Consider the following 19,118-nt stretch of genomic DNA (forward strand, 5'->3'; position numbering starts at 1 on the left):
GACTCCCAGTTTCACCCCACCTCAAACCACAGAGCCGGTATGACGCACCCACTGCAGGAACAGCCCATTTTGGCGCTTCAGCTATTAATTAATTCCAACAATACAGTAGCGGAACACTTCGAGCCAAGATCCAGGCGCACAAGCTAGATTCCTCCCCACAATGAAACGAAAGTATCAGACGAACCTACCTGTAGGCGCAGGTAAAAACAATATAGAAATTCATCCCGCAGTTTGCGTATAAAATCAAATGTATTCTATAGCACGGCTCAATCTATTTTGATGACTTCTCTGGCATACATTGTCTATCCCACCTTGATCTGACTTCCCGCCCGAGGTCTCTGTGCTGGTTGCACCTTGCGAGCTTTAGGGCCGCCGCCTCCACTTCCGCCCATTGAATACAACGCGCCAGACGCAAACACTATTACAGCACCGCCCAAGGTGCCTGGTGCCAGCCTGTTCCCAAAGAGCCAAATGCTGAGCAGCAGGCTCACCAGCTTGCGAATGTTGAGTACGATAGTGACCGTAAGGGCAGAGGATGCCGCCGCCAGAAGATTGACTCCCCGGATGCAGGCGTACTGAGTCAGCACGTTGAGAACCAGATACACTATCTGGCTGGGCATGTGGATCTGCTCCAGACTCTTTTGCAATTGCGCTAGTGGCTGGTTTTCCGGGCCTGCATCTCCGATGAAGCTGCCAAAGGGTGTTGTGAGCCTCAGCGGCTCGCTGGCTGCCAGCTTCATAAACTGCCTATAGAGCGACGGCATGAATGGTATGAAAAGTGGCAGGGACAGAATGTGGGAGTAGAAAAGGTTCTCCTGCCACTGCGGTCCGTACTTGCGGTAAGTCTCCTCCGTGTAAAGTCCCATAATGGCCGACATGACCTGTGCCGTAAAGAGTATGCTGAGTCCGATGGTGAAGCTACGGGTGCTGCTGCCAGTGCCGCCCTCATCATGCTCGTTCGCTCCGGCGCCTGCATCCTTGGTCTGGGCATCGGACCATGCCGCCAATACAACCCCTATCGTCAAAAGGATGACGGCCAAAACTTGAATCCGGGGGTATCGCTTGCCATACATGAACCCCGCAATCATTGTAGTGATACTTCCACCTGAGCGAAGTATGATGTGAACGGGGACTGATATGTCGTAGCTGAAGGCATGGTTGTTAAGAACATTGATGCCGAAGAATAGTACGATGTTGAAAAGCCACCGCTTCAGTGGTACTTTGTTCGCCTTGATAAAGAATGGCGGCCTTCTGCGATCAAATTGCGACACGTATCCCGTCACTGCGACAAAGAGGAATTGGACAAAAGTAAGAAGAGTTCCTGGAGTTAATGATAGTTGGATTCTGTCAGCATCAAGTTCTGTTCATGCGCGCCGTCACTTTGCGACCAGCAAGTAGGCAACAATTCGCATTCCATACCACTGGCGGGCTCAACCTTGATGATGGCCTCAAGAGCAAAGACGTTTGAGCAGCAGCCTCCGAAGATCAAGCTCAGCATAACCCCAACTGCAATCCATTGCGGAATGGTCTCGATAAAGATGCGGCCGGCCAGGGCCATCATGCGCGAGTAGAGCGGACGGTCGTCGTCGATTCCGTACATCTCGGCCTTTTCGAGCAGCGGTGCTGCGTTGATCACACGCGGCGTGGGTGGCCCGCTGTTCACGGGTTTCGGGATCGCATGGTTGCTCTTCTGTAAGGTCTGACGGCGTCTGACGTTCGCGCGGGCCGTCATGAGGGCGGCTGAGGGGTGCGATGCGAGGGAGGGAGGGGAACTGCAGCAGGTGTGCGTTGTGTGCGGCGGGCAAGCGGCGAAGCGAGGCGGGCAAAAGGTCCCCGGCCCCCTGGGACTCGTAGGTATGGTACCTGGCCTTCCCTTTCCCAGTCGAACAGAAGGAATGAATCCTGTTGAAAATCAGGGGTTCAGTTCAGCAGCTGAGTGTTTCTAGTGGCTGACAGCCAATCAGAATGGCAAGGTGGTGGTAGCTTTGTCTTGGCTTGAGATGGTCTGCATTTGGGGCCTGTTTCGAATGAAAGGGAAACCTCGTCTGCAGCCTAGTCGCAGTTTTGGAATTTGTAAAAATCCTGGGGGGAAAAGAACGAAGGGGGTAAAAAAAAAAAGAAAAAAAAATAAAAAAAAAAGAAGAAAAAAATTGAAAAGTGCCCTCAACTGGAATTAACCAGGAAACGCAGAATAATCAGAGCAGGGTGTAGGCAGTACGTACGGCAGCTTTTCGTGAATGTTGATGTGTGACAGCCCTACCAGGACTGGTAAGCACGCGATGACACGATCGTGAAAGCACACAAGTTCTGACTCTGGAGTGGGGCAGAGTGGCGCGCAAGCATGTGCCCGTCAAATCGAAAGAGCTGCAGACGGAATAACTTCCTACTTGTTACTTTGTTCTGGACTGTATGATAAGGGATGTAGGCAGCGGAGCTGGTAAGGATACTATAAAACAAAAGCAAAGAAATTGGATCCCAATCGCGCGAAAAGGAAAAGCAACAGAGAGCAGGCAGCGGGCAGATGCATAAAAAAGAAAGAGTAAGAGTCAGCACACACGTGTCCGTGTCGTGATCCCTGGTCTGGTAGTGGTGGGTGGTAGGTAGTATTCTATTCTAATTGCCTGGATCTGTGAATATAGAATGGAATTGGGCTTTGCCATCCATGGATGACAGCCAGTCGGAGCTTTTTTTTTTTTTTTTTTTTTCTCTCTTCCACTACGTACCCAGTGTACGGGCTAGTTTCTGGCAAGGTTGCCAATCTTAGGTACCTGGGATGCCTGACTTTGATTCGTTTTTTTTATTGCTCCAAGCCTGCTCATCGGGTGAATATTAGACGAGCTGGTACAGACGCCATTCGAGATGAAGTCACTGATCCGAGATATGATGAAAATGGTATGTTTCCAGAGGGCGCACAGCTGTGCTCATGCGGAGGCCCTGGCTGCACCAAGATACAAAAGATTGCGTTTCTGCACAAAAAAATAACGACCGATCTTCGTATGCGGACAAGTGGCAGTGGGTGCCCTGCATACTCGGCGGCACTTGCCTCTTTTCTTCCCTTTCACACATCAATCAGGCCCCGCCCTTCTTGCACCTTCCCATCCAAGCAAGCCAAGATAGTGTTCTGCGGCGAAATCGCGGCGCTGCACTCAAGTGGATACTGGGAATAGCCGACCAGAGCAAGGGTTCTGGATGAATAAAAATCTAAAAGGTAACTAACTCATGGTCCACTTTCAAGAGGCACGAGCAAGCGGGAGTAACCTTGAAAGGATCAAGAAGGGAAAACCATCATCCCCGCACCTGTACATCTCAGGTACACACTTTATATTACATAGTAAATGGCAGGCTGCGGGATGGTGCCTGATTTTCCGGAACCCGAGGCGCATGGCAAAGCGCGACGCAGTGAATTTGAACGGCGGGGCAATGCGTGCCGAAAGAGCGCATCGGTTGTTTTTCGCTACCCTCATTTCCTAATAGCACTGCAGACGCAGCGGTCACCGGACCATGTTCATGGTCTCCTTCGTATAGCTCTAATTACAGTTTCTTCAACAAGCAAACATGATGCGTGAGAACCGCTCGGCATGCGGGAGAAGAAGCCGCTCTCCCGACCCGAGCGCAACCACCACGACACGGCATACAAGTCCGCGATCTAATTTAGACCGATTTCATGATCCATGATGCGAGTTGGTATAATACATGCAGGTGACTTCAACCTGTTTTTTTTTTTTTTTTTTTTTTTTTTTTTTTAAAAAAAAAAAAAAAAAAAAAAAAAAAAAAATTGAAGTAACGTTGCCTTTGGGTGGCATTTGAAGAGAGTGTGGTGGGTATTGATGCCTTCCACCGAAGTGACCGATGCAACGGACTTGAGAGTGGACGGGCAATTAGTTGGCTGCTATAATTCTCTAGATATTACATTATCCGAGCCATTCCCCAGCTTCAAAGGCTTGCTCTATTTTTGAGTTGTCACATCTCTTCGCTGATACATTTTCATATACTGCATGACCAACGGTCATCGCTCCCTCAATGCCGCAAGACCCTGCAAATGATCCTCTCATTGTCACACTAACAAAAAAGATTGTACTCTTCAAATCACCAGAGCAGCGCCGGCAGCAGCAACACCCAAAACAGTCCACATAGCCTGGGCCAACTGGCCTGCCGCCGCCCCCTTGACCGGCGTCGTAGTTGCCGCCGTTGAAGAACCGCTCGACGCATCGCTTCGCGTCGGAGCCGGCGTTATCTGGTCGGCCTTTGCAGAGTCCGTCTTTGTCGACGTTCCCGTCTGCGTGGCCGCCGTTGGGCTGGACTCAGACCCAGTCTTTGCAGTGCTGGACCGATTGTCATCCGTCGTCTTGGTCGCACCGCTCGTGCTGGTGTGCGACGAGGCGTCGGTCGAAGTCGAGTGCATTTTGTCCTTGAAGCAGGCCAGCGTAGCCTTGGTCTTGACGCAGGTCTCGGTGCCTTTGTAGGCGGGACAGCACGGCTCATTGGTCTTGGGGGGGCGCCCGGCCGCCACCACAGTCGAGAATGGAGCACAGCTCGCCGGTGTCGAGGTCGTAGTACTGCACGATCTTGTCGTCGCCACAAGTCGTGTATGACCTGTTGTTGCAGTCCACGGCCATGCCGAGGTTGGCCAGGAAAAGGGCCGAGAGGATTGCGGTGCCTGTGATGTGCATCTTGAGGAGTTTTTCAGGTATGTGTAAGAAGGTTAAAGATAGTAATTACTGGCCCTTTTGTAACGAACGTGTGGTTGTGGGTTTGGAGAAAAGACAGATATCACTCCTGGGAATTGCACAGTCGAGAGCGGATGAGTACGCCAAGATATAGAAAAGTCATACGACAGCAAACTTCAATGTGCTGACAGGCAGTTTGCCTATTTTGGTTCAGAGGCGTCAAATGCTTGTCTCCGTCAAATTGTCCATACAAGGGGACTAGGGGACTTCGTACTCTGAATTTCCTGACCAGGCTGTCATCGGAGATACAGCCCTGTCGTGCCGGACTTTGTAAATGCGTTCAAGCTGTTTCCCCTGCCTAAGCCCTAACTAGCATGGATTTCTTTTTGGTTTGTTGTCAAGCTAGATCGAAGATGCCAGCCTAGTCTTGGATCCGTGGCGCGACGTTTCGTACTAAAAGCTGACCAGTCACCTTGTTTACCTCAAATTCCAGACAACTATAGGGGCATAAATACGGATCGACAACTACGTCTTTTTCCCCCGGGAACCGAAAAATCCGCACTGGACGCTTGATTGTTGCAACCAAGCTTTATGTGTAACTAGGGGCCATGTTTATTACTATGCTGGGATGCTAAAAATTCGACGGTGTGTAAACCATAGCTTTGAGCGATGGCTCACATAAAACAGACGCCCGGCCCTTCAGCAATACGAAAACCCCTGGAATCATCTTTCTCCGGCCCAAGGATAGCCATCACCTTGTGGAACCCAGGAGAATATGTTGCTCGAGCGAGGAAAAGCATATTCCAGATTCACCAGATTTGCATCCAATCTTACTCTCGGCAGGCAAACCTAAGATTCAAGCAGCTGGATTATCTCCCTCCAAGGATTAACGATTATTGGTTTGCGACTGTGGAAAAGTCGAAAACAACAAGGACCTAAGAGCTATGAGGGGTGTCAATCTCATGGACGCTGCGTGGTGATGTGGTATTCTCATCGGTTGGTGAGCCTTGGTTCTGACCGTTAGCATCGTCACCCACAGCACCATCGAAGTCGGCATCGTCTTTCTGGTTCTTCTCCCAATCTACATTGGTTAGCGAGATCTCTATATCGGCCTTGCTGGTAGCAGGCTCAGAAAATCCCACACGCGGACCATTGGCAGTTTCAGCAATGGCAGCAGCTGCAGTGGCCTCTGCCTCAGCCGCTGCTTCTGCCTCAGCATCTGCGTCCCTCTGCTTCTTGTAGTCGAGGTGGTCGAGAACCTGGTCAATCTCTTCTTGCAGCTCCTCTGCGATGACCCTGCGCGAGAATTTCAGGGTCTTCTCGTCTGTCGAAGACAAGAGCCGAACCCAGAGATCCTGCAGCTTGTCTGCCAGCTTCTTCAAAAACTGGGTATCCTCGTTCACGGCAGCAAACTTCTTGTCCTCGCGCATTTCGCTCTTTGACTTTTCCACTTGCTCATACAGCTGCTTTATCATGGCCACGTAGGGCTCGAAGACCTTGTCGGCCAAGTCCTCCTCGGGCTGCTCGGGCTCGGGCTCCTCCTCATCCTCGACAACCTCCTCGGCTGGACTCTCAGCCACGGCTTCTTTTGTCGGGTCAGACCGGTCCGTGTACCATGTGAAAAGCAGACGTTTGAATATGTCATAGTCGTCCCGCGCGGGCGGCACCTTGGTGAGGATGTCCCGAGCCTTTTCCCACGAGTTCGGGTTCACCACATTGGGGGCGTGCGAGAGCACGAAGCGGATTGCGGTGCAGTCCGCAAGCACTCCAAGCGCGTCCTTTGCCATGGCGTAGTTTAGAGTTTCCTGGTTGGAAGCGGCGACGTCTTGGACAGGATGTTTGCTTTCAACAGTCTGTTTGTGGACGTTCGGGGCCATGTGGCTCGCCACTGGGCTGTCGATGATCACGACGTCGTCGTCATCGCCGGTGACCTCTTTAGCGGTGTTGTTCTTGGACTGGGCAGGCTTGAATTCCGGCTTGATGGTCTTAACAGACGAGGAAAAGCTGCCGAGGACGCCATCTTCAGGCACAACTTCGATTACGTCGTCATCATTGTCCTCAACCTCCAATATGGCTTCAATTGGACTATTGGACTGGGCTTTCGACTGCTCGGTATTGCTGTGGTTGAAGGGATTTCCCATGTGATAGAAGACAGGCGGCGAAATTTCCTCTACCTCGAAGTCTTCATTAACCAAGAATGGCTGGTCATCAGCATCGCCAGTGCGCACTCGCTTTGTCGCAGAGCCATCCTGCGATGACTCTTCATCAACCTGACGCTTGGCCCCGTTGGTTGGAGAGTCAACATTCTCATCATTGTTCTCGTTTTGCTGATGAAGCGGTGAGCCGGAGCCGTTGAGCTGGGTCGTCTCGTTGTTATTCTCGAGCGTGGCCATTTTGGACCGGGCTTTGACAGGAAGTGACTTGAAAATGACTTTCTTGAATTCCGGCCAGGTGATGTCAATGTGAAGACAGAAGGTGATTCGAGGCACTTATGATGTTTCGAGCGAATGGCCAGTCCTCGATCAGATATGAAGACTTAGCGGAACACACAGTAACTTTCTGACATTTCGATATTAGCTTCCCAAACGCGGAGAGTTACCGCAGGATGAAGTTTGATTTTGGGTGCATTACCTTGTAGATAGCGGATGGTAAGACGTAAAATGAGGGGGGGTTCAGAAAGAGATTGTAGCCGGACGGATGTGGCGAGAACTCAGGATTATATTCCCAAAGAATGCCGAACCAACTCATATGTGATGCTCAATGCAGAAACTGTGAAGCCATGTCTGAAGCTGGGGAGAGGAGTGTTGGAAGGTTCTGATTCGGGCTGACTGAGCGAAAGTTCAGTTTTTGGGTAGTCTCGGAACGTCATAAATTGGTCGTTTAGATTCCAATTGTGAGGATAGACTGATGGGAAAGTGATAAAAAGAAGCTCTCCCTGTTAGTGCCTTAATGGGATTAATGGGACTTGAACTTACAGGTGAAACTCATGATATCCATAATCATGTCTATACCTACACGAACACATTGGTTCATACGGTAATCCCAACTTATATTCACGTTTTCTTTCATTATTTGCCTCCTACTTTAACTGTTCACTTACGTGCCTAGCAATCTATATCATATTCTTTAACCCAGTTCTTTGTTTGCATATTAGTACACTGTTTCACGCCAAAGAGTTGGGCATTGCCGATCAACATTATGTGACTGAGACTCAACTACCCGCTCAGGGATGAGGTTTACTGCTTCCAAAAAGGCTCTTTTTGGAACAGCTTCATTTCTGGGCTGCCCTGTATCTTTACTTGAGTTCTCAGCTTCATGAATAGTAAAGACTTTGACGTAGCTTATTGATCATCACGAAAGTCTCAGCGCCAGATCTTTTGGCAATACTCATAACAAACCCATAGCCCGATACATTTTTCTGCGCTCAACCCAGGCCTCCTTTCCACTCCAGCCGCAACGTCTCCTCACCATCCACCATATCCACATCCACAAAGCCAACCGCTCGATAAAGAGCCGCGGCAGTCGTGTTGGCCATGTACACGCGCACAGCCAGAACACACAGCCGCCCCTCTGCTTCGGCTGATTTCCGAGCCCAGCACATCGCCTCCTTGAGCAATTCGGTAGCAATGCCCTTACGTCTAGCATCCGGCAGAGTGAAGACGGCATTCACTTCCCAGAGCGCAATGTTGTCGACGTCACCTTCCCCCTGGACGACTCTAAGTAGTATCAAGGAGGAGAGGACTTTCAACTGCGCACTCTCGGCTGCGTCGGTATCATCGCGGCGGGCTATAAAAGCGGTAACGGCTGGGTTGTGCAAACGCGCCAGCCACTCAGAGTCGCCAAATGCAGACTCGCGTTCGAATGTAGAGGAAAAAGCTGTCAAGTGTTTGGTAATACAATGTACGCAACAAGCGCCCGTTAGTGATTACTGCGAGACATCCGCTTTGTTTATTCGACAAGGAGCCCGATGAACCGTAAAATGATAGACAAACCTTTTGGCTCAAGCTGCAGGGAGGCGAGGCGAAAGGGTTTGAGGCTTCTCAAGTATAACTCCTCCCCTTCTGCGTTTCGCGGAATGATCTCAATGGACCACTTCATCTTGCTTTTCCGGGTTGGTAATCTGATATTTAGCGCTAAAGATGGACAACTGACTTAGCTTCTTCAGTATGTCCTAGTGAGCGGTTATTTGCCAGCAAATATGACGATGATCAAGGCTTTGTTGGAAAGCGACTGTTCTGCTCTAGGAACAAGCTATCTTCTGAGTAGTTAAACTGACAGCTGTAGGAATCTAAGAATCTCTTTGAATCCTAGACGCAACCTCTGTGGTCTAATGATTAATATATTTTCTAGTCTCCTCTTTGAGGTAGTGCTGGTCTCTGTAAATTGAAAAATAAGGATTCACCAGGTAAAAGGTGACTAATTCTAAAATAAATTAAATTTGTGTCATCTGAGAGTCACTGCACGCCGAATGACGGGAGTCATCTCGTCCAAACGCTCTTCACGGACTGCTACACACAGACTGTGGCTTTGATACATCGCGTGCAAGCTCCGCCCTACGCCCTACGCACTCCGCGTGCCTAATTATCTAGGATAAAAGTGTCCGTAATATTTCGCAACTGGAAATGCTCACTAGCTCGATCAAGGTAGCCGGCAAAATCCAAACAAAGAATTCCAAACCTGTCATGATCGTCGTGAGGCCGCCTTGCATTTGGCAAACGGCTGCATAAAAGAAATAAATGAGAAATCCCAACGTATATGGCAGTTCTCATAACCCAAACTCCCCTTTCCGAAAGAATATGTACGGAGTACGATTTCCCATCACAAAATGCCCATCACTCCCAGCCCAACGCCCAGAAGCAACGCCGGAGGCGGTGTGGGCCTGGCCGGGCCAGCATTGGCGCTCCCCACGAAGAACTGCCCATTGTTGACCGTGCCTTGGCTGCTGCAGACTGTCGGCTGGATGCCAAAGCAGGCCTGGCTGCTAAGCGAGCCGCAGATGCTCGTCGCCGAGCTCGGACCCAGGTTCTGCCTCGAGACGCCGATCGTGGTGCCTGATCCTCCCGGAACGATGATAGTAACGCCGTTGCCGCCGGCTTGGCCGTTGTTGTTGAGCTGAGAGGTGCAGGCGTCGTAGTTTCGGCTGCACTGCGATACCGCCGTCTCACAGGCCGCCTTGTTGGAGAAGCTGGTCGTTATGTACGCAAAGGGGAAGAACTGGTTCGAGACGAAGGAGGCGCTCGCGGCTGGCGGTTGGAAACTCGCTGGTGCTGTGCCTGTGCATACCGCTCTGTTTGAGTTTTTTGTGCGCATGCGCCACCACTTGTCAGATTGCTCATCTCCTTCTTGACATCTATCATTTACTTCAGTGAAACGGGAATTATGTTCCAAACAAACTTACCCTTGAGGACAGCACGCTGGCTGGTTGGCCGCATCTAATGAGCAGACGAGCCCGTTACCGCAGCAGATGTTGTTGAACTGCGAACCCCGGTCCGCGCAGCTATAAGTGTTCTCGACGCAACCGTTTTGCCGTTTCTCGTGTAACGAAACGAGCGCGGGAGGCGGGCCGGGATACGGCGTTGCCGCCGGCATAAAAGGTTGCTGCGATGCTACAATCGAGGGTAGCGCCAGGGCCTGGATAAGGGCCAGACCCCGGAGCGACGATTGCAGCCACATTCCAGGCGGGAAGATGGAGGATTGGGCTGGTTTTTGCGCAGAGGATATGTTTACGGAGGAGCTGACTACAACAACAGAGCTACCCTTGGTGCGGAGTAAAAGTTGACTTGTCTTTGCTTGGCTGTCAGTCACGGTTTCCGGCGGTCGGGTGTTTGCTGTCTGTCGTGCGCCGCTACGAGCCCATATGAGCAACCACGAAAAGAAAAAAAAAAAAAAAAAGATCGCCGGGTCGATGGGAAAATCTTTGTGGTACTTCGTAGGTGGCGCCGATAGGTACGAGGAAGCAAAAGGTAGGCGAGCAAGAGGCAAGGTAGGAAAACAGGGTTGCGCAAGTAAGTCGCAACTTGCCGGATAAGCTTGTGCAAAAGGTCGAGTTTGCGAATTGGTTGCTTGGGGTTTGCCAAGCATCACTCCACATCAACGGTTTTCATGCAACAGGACCGCCCAACTCCTCCACAAGGTGTACATCCTGCAGATGTCGAAGCTAGCCAGTTGGCATACTCCAAATCATGTACACGTAATGCAGACAGAATTTAGCTATTGTTTATTACTATTTGGCCCTGTTTGAGCTTTTGAGAATCTTTACCGGCACACAAACTCTTCATACATGTTTACTGCCAGATCCAGATGCTGAGCAAAAGTTTCCAAAAACCACCTTGGGGTGATGTCATTTGCAGTCGGCACAGCAACCGCTATGCGACCAGGGCACCCCTAAGCTTTTAGGTTCCGTATCTTGCCATGCCAGCTGTAAGCTTAAGCGGGGTTCTTCTTGGTAGCTTTTCTACCGCTCAATACCAAGGTACGGCTCCAGCGGGGTTTTGACTGGAATTCACCTGGTATGACTTCGTTTATAACTTGATCTTTGTCTTATTTTATGTTAAATGACTTTGAAACTTCCGTAGTTCTTTTTTTTCTTTTCTTTTTTTTCCTCGCTGAATTCCAAAGGCATTAAATTTAAGCCCTCTAGTCCAAAAGCTGACAAACCACAGACAGTCTTTGAGCTGCATGCGCGGAAGCCCTTGGCTGCCATTGACGATTCCTCAAACACCCTGTATACCTTCTCGCATCCTCTTTTCTCTATATAAACTAAATGCAGACCGGTAATCATCACATACGACCATACCCACTGGAATATACGGGATCCCGTCCGCTCTCCCCTAGTCAAACCAGTGAGGGCAGAACCGGTACGAAGTGCCAAGGGAGCAGGTGGGAGCCGCCTTGCGTCCTCAACTGTAGCCAATGGCCGTTCGCCGTTTCGCGCCCCGCCCCACCATCCTTTGCGCTCCGTTGTTAAATGCACCTCGCCGCCACCGATCCGTCGCCGTCGTGAGAACTGCATCCCGTTTTCGGGCCACGCGCGATCACCATGGCCGTGGCACTTTCGAATTTCTTGGGGGGAGGGCAGCTGCGTCCCGCTGCCCTCTTTTTTGAGCAGGGCGAGGACCCCTCGCCATCCCTCCCTCCCTTCCTCTGCGACAACCAATTTCTCTCCATGCCAGGTTCCTCCCCAGCGCTGGGCAACAACCACGATGGCAACGCAACGAGCAGTCGGTCTTGCTGCAAAAACGCGGCCCGTTCAGGCCTACAAAGATGCGGCATTGGATGCCAGGCGCGAGAGAGCGAGGCTCTCAAAGCGCGAGTTCAAGCCGATACCTGATCGGCCACGGGGGAGCGACAAGTATCGCCAATNGTACATCCTGCAGATGTCGAAGCTAGCCAGTTGGCATACTCCAAATCATGTACACGTAATGCAGACAGAATTTAGCTATTGTTTATTACTATTTGGCCCTGTTTGAGCTTTTGAGAATCTTTACCGGCACACAAACTCTTCATACATGTTTACTGCCAGATCCAGATGCTGAGCAAAAGTTTCCAAAAACCACCTTGGGGTGATGTCATTTGCAGTCGGCACAGCAACCGCTATGCGACCAGGGCACCCCTAAGCTTTTAGGTTCCGTATCTTGCCATGCCAGCTGTAAGCTTAAGCGGGGTTCTTCTTGGTAGCTTTTCTACCGCTCAATACCAAGGTACGGCTCCAGCGGGGTTTTGACTGGAATTCACCTGGTATGACTTCGTTTATAACTTGATCTTTGTCTTATTTTATGTTAAATGACTTTGAAACTTCCGTAGTTCTTTTTTTTCTTTTCTTTTTTTTCCTCGCTGAATTCCAAAGGCATTAAATTTAAGCCCTCTAGTCCAAAAGCTGACAAACCACAGACAGTCTTTGAGCTGCATGCGCGGAAGCCCTTGGCTGCCATTGACGATTCCTCAAACACCCTGTATACCTTCTCGCATCCTCTTTTCTCTATATAAACTAAATGCAGACCGGTAATCATCACATACGACCATACCCACTGGAATATACGGGATCCCGTCCGCTCTCCCCTAGTCAAACCAGTGAGGGCCGAACTAGTACTCAGGTGGGTGACCACTGGGGAATCCTCGGTGTTGTATGTATTTTTGATTGTTCTGTATTGGTCTTTTTGCTCCCTGGATGGGGATTGCTGTTTGTCAATTGCCTATAGCAGCAAACTGAGGTGCTCCACTCATCTATTTTATTTGGCCGTTTGTCACCTGGAATCCTCTCCTAACCCAGTTGATCGTCAACTACCTCTCATGCCATTTTCCAAGACCCTTCATTGAACGTCAACTAAATCACAGAACCAAAGTAATTCAATTAAATTATTTGAGCTTTACACTTCTGTGTTTCATTTTTGAATCAATCCGACAAAGAAACCCCTGGCGGGCATATGCCCAGACTCCCCAATTATGACGACCAACGTCAGGATCTTGCTTGAGGCAGCCGCATCCATCCAAGACTCGGAAAACCTATCGGTGGCCGTTGAACGCCTACGGCCAAGAATTCAAGAATCCGGTCTGGGAAGCTCGACGCTGCTGGAAATTGAACAACAAATTGCCACAGCCAGCGGTCTGGTGAGCATACACAAAGAAAAGAAAAATCCTGATCATGTCCCACGGAACTTTGCCAACTCGAAGCTGACCCTACATTGCAGGGTAGGCGAGATCATTTACTGGCTCTCTTGACCAGTCTGGAACATCTGCACCCAACCAAAGAGGGCGAGTCGACAGTAGATCAAGGAGATCCAGAGCAGTTCGCGGCGGCTCGCCGGATCTGTGATTTTGCCGCAAAGTCAATCGCGCCCATCGTAGTGCCTCCGAAGGAGGAGGACGACGTCGAGGGCTACCACCCAACAGGTCCGTTTGTCGTCTCGCCTCTGCCTACTTCATTTTACGAGCTAATCCTCTGACAAACGTCAATGAATATCAAGCTGCCGATGTACAGCGTGACACTGCCGCAGTCGTCTCGAGATGCCAACCACTCGCGGAGCCCGGCCTGGCCGTGATCAAATGCATTCTACAGAATCATCGACGCGGCATCCGGGACGCTACCGACCTGGTCGGGCCGCAAGTGCTAGTGACGGCGGTCGCGTACGCGGACCCAGACCTCCCGTGGACGACGCCTGCCGCGTCCCAGTTGGCTCGGGAGGTGATAGAGGCCATCGTCTTGGCGGCCGACGTCAGCAAGGATGCCATCGTCGTCGACTGGTTGCTAAAGGACTACCTACGACCGCTGTTCACCAGGTCCAAGCCCGACACGGTCACCGACTCGGGCCGCAAGGCTCACTTTGCCCCGGAGCCCGACTCGACCGACGGCGTCTTGAACAGGGAGACGAGGGCGGCCAAGCCCTGGAAGCACGTGGACCTGCGCGCCGTGCCGGCTTTTGCCTGGGCTCTCAAGGAAGCTGATGTTTGTATCTCCCTGTTCAGTTTTTTTTTTTTTTCTACTCGTTATGCCACGTTGGAGTGCTACAGAAACGAGACTGTCGATAACTGGGTGATGAATCGATTTTACTGACATGCAACCCGACTTTCTTCTTCACGCGTACAGAAAGACCTTATGAGTCGCCACTGGCCGCTCTACACCCCGGTGTTGCTTGCATTGCTTGATGATGGTGACACCAGCGTCAAATGTCAAGCTCTGAGACTCTTGGACGTGTTTCTCGGCAAAGTCGAGGCCAAAACGCTCATCGATACCGGCCTTGACAGCGTCTTCCAAGATGCCGTGTTCCCTGCCTTGATGCTGCTGCCGAGCGTGACCCCGGAAGTCGACTGCCTACGGATTCTGGGACCAGCCTACGACGCCCTCCTTAAACTGTCGAGAGTAACAGCCGCTGGAAAGCAGCTCAACGCAAAAAGACCAAACACAAAGATGCTCGACAAGATTCTGCGCGAGGGTGTCTTCTCTGGCTTCTTCTACGCCAGGGAACACATCCGCATCGTGGAGATTCTGTTGATCAAGACTGGACAGGTTGTGCAAGAAATGGGCATATACTCTGTTAAGCATCTAAAGGTACGTGAAACCAACATGGGGATATAAATAAGCAAAAGGCAACTAAAATGAACCGCTTGCTGATGGAAAACAAACGCCCAAACACCACAAAAACCAACAGGACCTAATCCCAATGCTCACATCAGTCATGGAAGAACCGTTTGCCATGGCCCACTTGCCGTCATTGTTAGCTGCCATCGAGGCCCTGCAGGCCGTTATTGCGAACTGCTGGCCGAGACTTGGTCAACCACCTTGGCGCGACGCCATAATCAAGGCGCTTGTCGTATGTTGGATGCGTGCAGATGATGATGATGATGATGATGGGAGCGAGCAGGACGCATCTGCCAAAGTGCACGACAACCTCGCAAAAGCCGCCAAAATGCTGGCAGTGGTGACGCGTTCCGAAGGCATCGATCTTGCCGAGGTCGTGGCTCCACTGACGGCGCAAGATGCGTCGCTGCACAAGCTCTTTAATATCTCCTCCAAGGGTTGAACGGATAATAGATTCTGAATCATAAAAAAAAAGGAAACAAAAAAAAAAAAAAAAAAAAAAAAGACTACCAGCCCACAGCACGAAACTGCTCACAGGATCGAGTCTTCGTATACAGTCTCGCAATCGGCAATAGCTTCACCCGAAACCTAATCGACTGGCTGCTGCTTGAAAAGCGATTTTCCTCTGAGCCACTTCCTATAGGCCTTGTACCGCTTCTTCTGTGCATCCTCCTCGGTGACCGTGAGCGGGTTGTCGCCAACCTTGAGCAGTTCCTCGAATAGCATGTACATCTCATCCCGTTCCTGATCCTTCTCGCTGTCGCCGATGCCTTCTGAAAACATGGTGGTCTGCGCCGTGACGCTGTCGCGGCCATACATGGATGAAGTGTAGTAAGAGCCGCCGGAGCCGTGTGGAGCCGACAGCCCTTGGGTCTGCCAGCTGCCGTGAAGATACTCTTCGTACTCGGCATCCACGTCCGAAGGTACCGGATCGGCAGATATGACAAGAGGTAGCGTCTGGGGGTGACTTATATATCGGGCATAATCCTCCGTTTCTTGGCTGTTTACAGATGGATTCAGTGACTCGTGCACCATCTTGGCAAACGTCCATTGCGCCGCACGGCTCTTCTCCAGCGAGGTGGGCTTGCCCGACTTGGGGTCTGTTTCAGCGGCAGACGCAGTCAAGGATGATGTTGACTCCTTCATAATTCCCTGCAAATGAATCCCGTTGACAATTTGGCCGGGAACGTTGGACTCCTTGGGATCCTGAGTGTTCTGCAGCCACCCGCGAAACCCCTTGGTTGACGTCGGCCGGCCGTTGACACCGCCGTTTGCAGCAGCGTGTGTCATGCTTGCCGAGGTCGCGGAGCCGAGTGAGGTGTACGGGTCGTAATGTGGTCCATAGTTTTCTTGATCCTCAGGCGTCATGACTGTAACATTCTTCTTGCCACCCCCGCGGCGGCGCTTGTCTGGCGCATCTTGGTCACCCTCAGTGCGCACTCGGAAGGGGCTGAGGTCGTAGCGGCCTTCTTGGGTCGACTTGAATGGTATGAACTTGATGGTCGAGTTCATCTTGAACGGGAACATCTTGAGAAATGACGATAAAGTGGATGGACGATAGTACTCGAGCCAATAATCGTCATAGTAGGATACGGGCTTGACAGTCCCTGTGTCCGAGGATGGCGACACACAAGGCGGGACAGTCCTGGGCTCCAAGTGTTGGGGTGTGTACCAGCGGGTATAGTTGTGTCGCTGGTTGCCCAGCCATGCTCTTGGGTCCGTGTGATGCAGATAGTAGTCTGTTGCAAGATCCCAAAGCATTGGCTGACCCTTGACAAAGACATAGTTGCCCAGGAAAAGGTTGTAGGCTTCCTGGCGTTGGCCATCCAGGAACGAGTTGTTGTAGTAGCGTTTAAAACTCTCAATCATATCTCGACTGTGACTGGTCCACTGGTTTATCTTGCGGTACGTCTCCATAGTGTTGACCAGCTGCGAACCACCGTACTGCACCGCGATGGTGTCCCCATGATCATGATACATGTGCGTGAGCAGGTTCACCGCGTCAGTGTCGTAGTCGACAACCGTGTCCTCTAGGATTCCCAACGCATGTAATTGGTGACCGAGAGCACGCTTGCCAATGACAAACTGTGCCGCGTTGGTTCGGTCTAGACAGTCGATGCAGTTGGTCCGCGCAACTCCATTTTGCACTCGAGGAGCTCCCGGGTCACTTGAAGACGCCGGCGTTATCGCAGTATCGCCATTGTGAAAGAAGCCAGTCGTAGTCACCACCTGTTCAGCGATGCGCTCGAGAATGCCTATAACGTCCTGGTCACGAGACTTTGCCGCCCTAGACATATCCCAGGCTCGATGAATAATTTGTTTGTCCTCGGGCAGGAACTGATTCAGGTAGTCGATGGCTTTGGTATATTCTTCTAGGAGCTTCGACTCCCGAGGCGTACGCTCTCGAGCTTTGACAAGATTCAAGGCGTAGACGGGGGCCCCATAGCGCTCAAAGAGGTTGTCAAAGTGCAGTGCGGCCGAGGTGTAAAAGGGGTCGATCAAGTTGATCTCTATGGGTGGCTTGGGGGTCACGCCGGTACTATCTTGAGACCAGTGTAGGGGGATACTGCCTCGGTGCTGAACATACGACGTGTACTGCGGGCTAGCATACAGTTTTGTGCCGGGAGAGTGAAACGACGTCGTGTTGACCTCGGACACAATCTGCTCGGTCTCGACATCGTTGGCAACATATCCAAGGTCGTTGGCGCCACGCTTAAGAAAGCGGGCACCAGCAAAGTGCCGCGAGCGCCGGGCAATGACGGCAACGTAGGCTGTTCGTCCGTAGATGGAGATGGCTGCCTGGTCTATGTAGCCGTGTATGATGGGTCGGCACCAGTCAAAGGGTGAGCTGAGGGCCGCCTCTGCGGGACCCAGCAGATGACTGTTCCACACAAACATTGAGTTGAAGTCGGCATCTAGGGCGCGCTGCTTGCCCTGTAAAAGAGCGGCACGCTCCCTGGCGATGTTGTGCTGGAGGGTCCTGGTAATGTCGTACGAGTAGCTGTAGTAAAACGACCTGGTCAGATCCAGATTACCCAGGATCTGGAGGTGACGAGATTCCTCCTGGTTCCGCTGATCCAGCTTGAACTTTGCGGGCGTGAGAGGGATCAGCTCGGTGCCGTCAATCTGGTAGATGTAGTGGCCGCCAAGCATCGCCACGGTGCTCTTCTTGGTGATGAGTAGCATATAATAGTGACTGGTGAACTTGATGAAACCCAGCAGACCCCATGTGGTGCAGCGCAGCTTGATGCCACCGGTGGCCTTGTTGCCGTCGTCGATTGTATCCAGCAGCTGGTTCATTTCCTTCTGCGTGTACACAATCTTGTCGTCGGTGACGCTCAGGTCCTGCTCATCGGCTGTCCGGTCAACCTTGAGAATGCGGTAACGCTTCTCGGTGACGTCGGCGCCGACAATGTAGTACTTGGATGCGGTCTCGTAGAGACTGTACTTGTGCATCTTGGGCAGCTTGCGCTTCCTGACCTCGCTGTCATCCATGTGGCCACCCGCATTGTCGTCAGTGTCATCGTCGTCCTCCTCCTCCTCGACGCTGGCAGGACGGGTTTTGGAGACGCCGTCGGGGCTGGACGTGCGCACAAAGGGTGTGGCTACGGCTGGCTCGTCCTCGTCATCATCGTCATTCTGTGCAGCACCGGACTGGTCGATGACGAGCGGGGTGCCGTCAGCCTCGGTCGTGTTGTTAAGCTGCGGGAATATGGGCTCGACAGGTGCCGTGTGCTTATGCGGTTGCTCTTGATGCTGCCGTTCCTGTTCGTCCCTCAACTCTCTCGGCTCGGGTGTGGCTGCTGCGGTCGGCTCGTGGTTGGTCGAGCCACCACCGCTTGCCGTGTTGACATTGACCTGACTTGCATGGTCGGTGCTATCGACAGACGGTGTGGGCGCCATCTCTCGGCGATCACATGTCGCCTAACCCTGCCGTGTTGATTGAGGTTCGGGAGGACAGGTCAAAAGAGGGCCATTCAAGACGTTGTTAGTGTCTCACAAAGCTCCGTCTGTGCATCCAGCCGCTCAAGGGTTCAATCCAGTGACGCAATTCCCTGTTGAGCGCAAATGTAGCCTAGACTAGAAGTGGGGCTCTACTTGGCAGCCGAAGTTGCATGGGTTCAGGGGCTTACGGTTATTTCATAGCGCAAAATACCCAAAGGTACAGTACCTACAAATTGGCAAGCTAAGGCAGGCATGCTTGGATAGATTCCAATATCTTGTATCTGGTTAATCAGCCTGCAAAATACGCAAAGGGAAAACTTGGGTAGTTTTTAGTCTAGAAATTATCAGTCGATACGACGTTGATAAATCTTTCGGCATCACGTCTGTTCTTCCAAGTCATCTTTTTAAGACATTAATTTCCATTTGTCGAG

The 19,118-nt window shown here is 51.5% G+C and overlaps 9 protein-coding genes across 9 annotated transcripts; 3 read left to right on the forward strand and 6 right to left on the reverse strand.

Annotated features, from left to right (window-relative positions):
• Positions 1–230: 230 nt before the first annotated feature.
• Positions 231–2,483, reverse strand: PgNI_07487 (uncharacterized protein). The gene is made up of 3 exons (XM_031127498.1): positions 2,223–2,483; positions 1,420–1,902; positions 231–1,321 (listed from the first exon to the last, which is right to left on the reverse strand). Exons 2-3 carry the CDS (start codon positions 1,730–1,732, stop codon positions 303–305), a joined length of 1,332 nt encoding a protein of 443 aa, XP_030980637.1. The 5' UTR covers positions 1,733–1,902; positions 2,223–2,483; the 3' UTR covers positions 231–302.
• Positions 2,484–3,578: 1,095 nt separating this feature from the next.
• On the forward strand, positions 3,579–4,463 carry PgNI_07488 (uncharacterized protein; the record flags this gene model as incomplete). The annotated part of the gene is made up of 2 exons (XM_031127499.1): positions 3,579–3,637; positions 4,094–4,463. The coding sequence occupies 2 exons, from the start codon at positions 3,579–3,581 to the stop codon at positions 4,461–4,463; spliced, it is 429 nt and encodes a 142-aa protein (XP_030980634.1).
• PgNI_07489 (uncharacterized protein) lies at positions 4,082–4,670 on the reverse strand (the record flags this gene model as incomplete). The annotated part of the gene is made up of 2 exons (XM_031127500.1): positions 4,082–4,455; positions 4,511–4,670. 2 exons carry the CDS (start codon positions 4,668–4,670, stop codon positions 4,082–4,084), a joined length of 534 nt encoding a protein of 177 aa, XP_030980635.1.
• Positions 4,671–5,602: 932 nt separating this feature from the next.
• Positions 5,603–7,060, reverse strand: PgNI_07490 (uncharacterized protein; the record flags this gene model as incomplete). Its single annotated transcript, XM_031127501.1, has 1 exon — positions 5,603–7,060. One exon carries the CDS (start codon positions 7,058–7,060, stop codon positions 5,603–5,605), a length of 1,458 nt encoding a protein of 485 aa, XP_030981291.1.
• An 815-nt stretch (positions 7,061–7,875) lies between these two features.
• PgNI_07491 (uncharacterized protein) lies at positions 7,876–9,051 on the reverse strand. The gene is made up of 2 exons (XM_031127502.1): positions 8,660–9,051; positions 7,876–8,543 (listed from the first exon to the last, which is right to left on the reverse strand). The coding sequence occupies exons 1-2, from the start codon at positions 8,763–8,765 to the stop codon at positions 8,092–8,094; spliced, it is 558 nt and encodes a 185-aa protein (XP_030981290.1). The 5' UTR covers positions 8,766–9,051; the 3' UTR covers positions 7,876–8,091.
• Positions 9,052–9,078: 27 nt separating this feature from the next.
• On the reverse strand, positions 9,079–10,570 carry PgNI_07492 (uncharacterized protein). The gene is made up of 2 exons (XM_031127503.1): positions 10,066–10,570; positions 9,079–9,954 (listed from the first exon to the last, which is right to left on the reverse strand). The coding sequence occupies exons 1-2, from the start codon at positions 10,338–10,340 to the stop codon at positions 9,486–9,488; spliced, it is 744 nt and encodes a 247-aa protein (XP_030981293.1). The 5' UTR covers positions 10,341–10,570; the 3' UTR covers positions 9,079–9,485.
• Positions 10,571–11,706: 1,136 nt separating this feature from the next.
• Positions 11,707–11,997, forward strand: PgNI_07493 (uncharacterized protein; the record flags this gene model as incomplete). The annotated part of the gene is made up of 1 exon (XM_031127504.1): positions 11,707–11,997. The coding sequence occupies one exon, from the start codon at positions 11,707–11,709 to the stop codon at positions 11,995–11,997; it is 291 nt and encodes a 96-aa protein (XP_030981536.1).
• Positions 11,998–13,109: 1,112 nt separating this feature from the next.
• On the forward strand, positions 13,110–15,249 carry PgNI_07494 (uncharacterized protein; the record flags this gene model as incomplete). Its single annotated transcript, XM_031127505.1, has 5 exons — positions 13,110–13,274; positions 13,355–13,556; positions 13,631–14,109; positions 14,251–14,712; positions 14,813–15,249. 5 exons carry the CDS (start codon positions 13,110–13,112, stop codon positions 15,182–15,184), a joined length of 1,680 nt encoding a protein of 559 aa, XP_030981287.1. The 3' UTR covers positions 15,185–15,249.
• An 81-nt stretch (positions 15,250–15,330) lies between these two features.
• Positions 15,331–18,645, reverse strand: PgNI_07495 (uncharacterized protein; the record flags this gene model as incomplete). The annotated part of the gene is made up of 1 exon (XM_031127506.1): positions 15,331–18,645. The coding sequence occupies one exon, from the start codon at positions 18,643–18,645 to the stop codon at positions 15,331–15,333; it is 3,315 nt and encodes a 1,104-aa protein (XP_030981286.1).
• Between the last annotated feature and the right edge of the window lie 473 nt (positions 18,646–19,118).

Source organism: Pyricularia grisea, assembly GCF_004355905.1.
Source record: "Pyricularia grisea strain NI907 chromosome Unknown Pyricularia_grisea_NI907_Scaffold_4, whole genome shotgun sequence".
NCBI classification, from domain to species: Eukaryota; Fungi; Ascomycota; class Sordariomycetes; order Magnaporthales; family Pyriculariaceae; genus Pyricularia; species Pyricularia grisea.

Bases quoted from the DNA above. Each gene is read 5' to 3' on its own strand.
- PgNI_07491 (XM_031127502.1), bottom strand. From the start codon at position 8,765: ATGAAGTGGTCCATTGAGATCATTCCGCGAAACGCAGAAGGGGAGGAG. The intron at 8,544-8,659 runs GTTTGTCTATCA...AACACTTGACAG, and splicing joins CCTGCAGCTTGAGCCAAAAG to CTTTTTCCTCTACATTCGAA.
- PgNI_07492 (XM_031127503.1), bottom strand. From the start codon at position 10,340: ATGTGGCTGCAATCGTCGCTCCGGGGTCTGGCCCTTATCCAGGCCCTG. The intron at 9,955-10,065 runs GTAAGTTTGTTT...AAACTCAAACAG, and splicing joins CCAGCGTGCTGTCCTCAAGG to AGCGGTATGCACAGGCACAG.
- PgNI_07487 (XM_031127498.1), bottom strand. From the start codon at position 1,732: ATGACGGCCCGCGCGAACGTCAGACGCCGTCAGACCTTACAGAAGAGC. The intron at 1,322-1,419 runs GTATGGAATGCG...CATTAACTCCAG, and splicing joins CAAGGTTGAGCCCGCCAGTG to GAACTCTTCTTACTTTTGTC.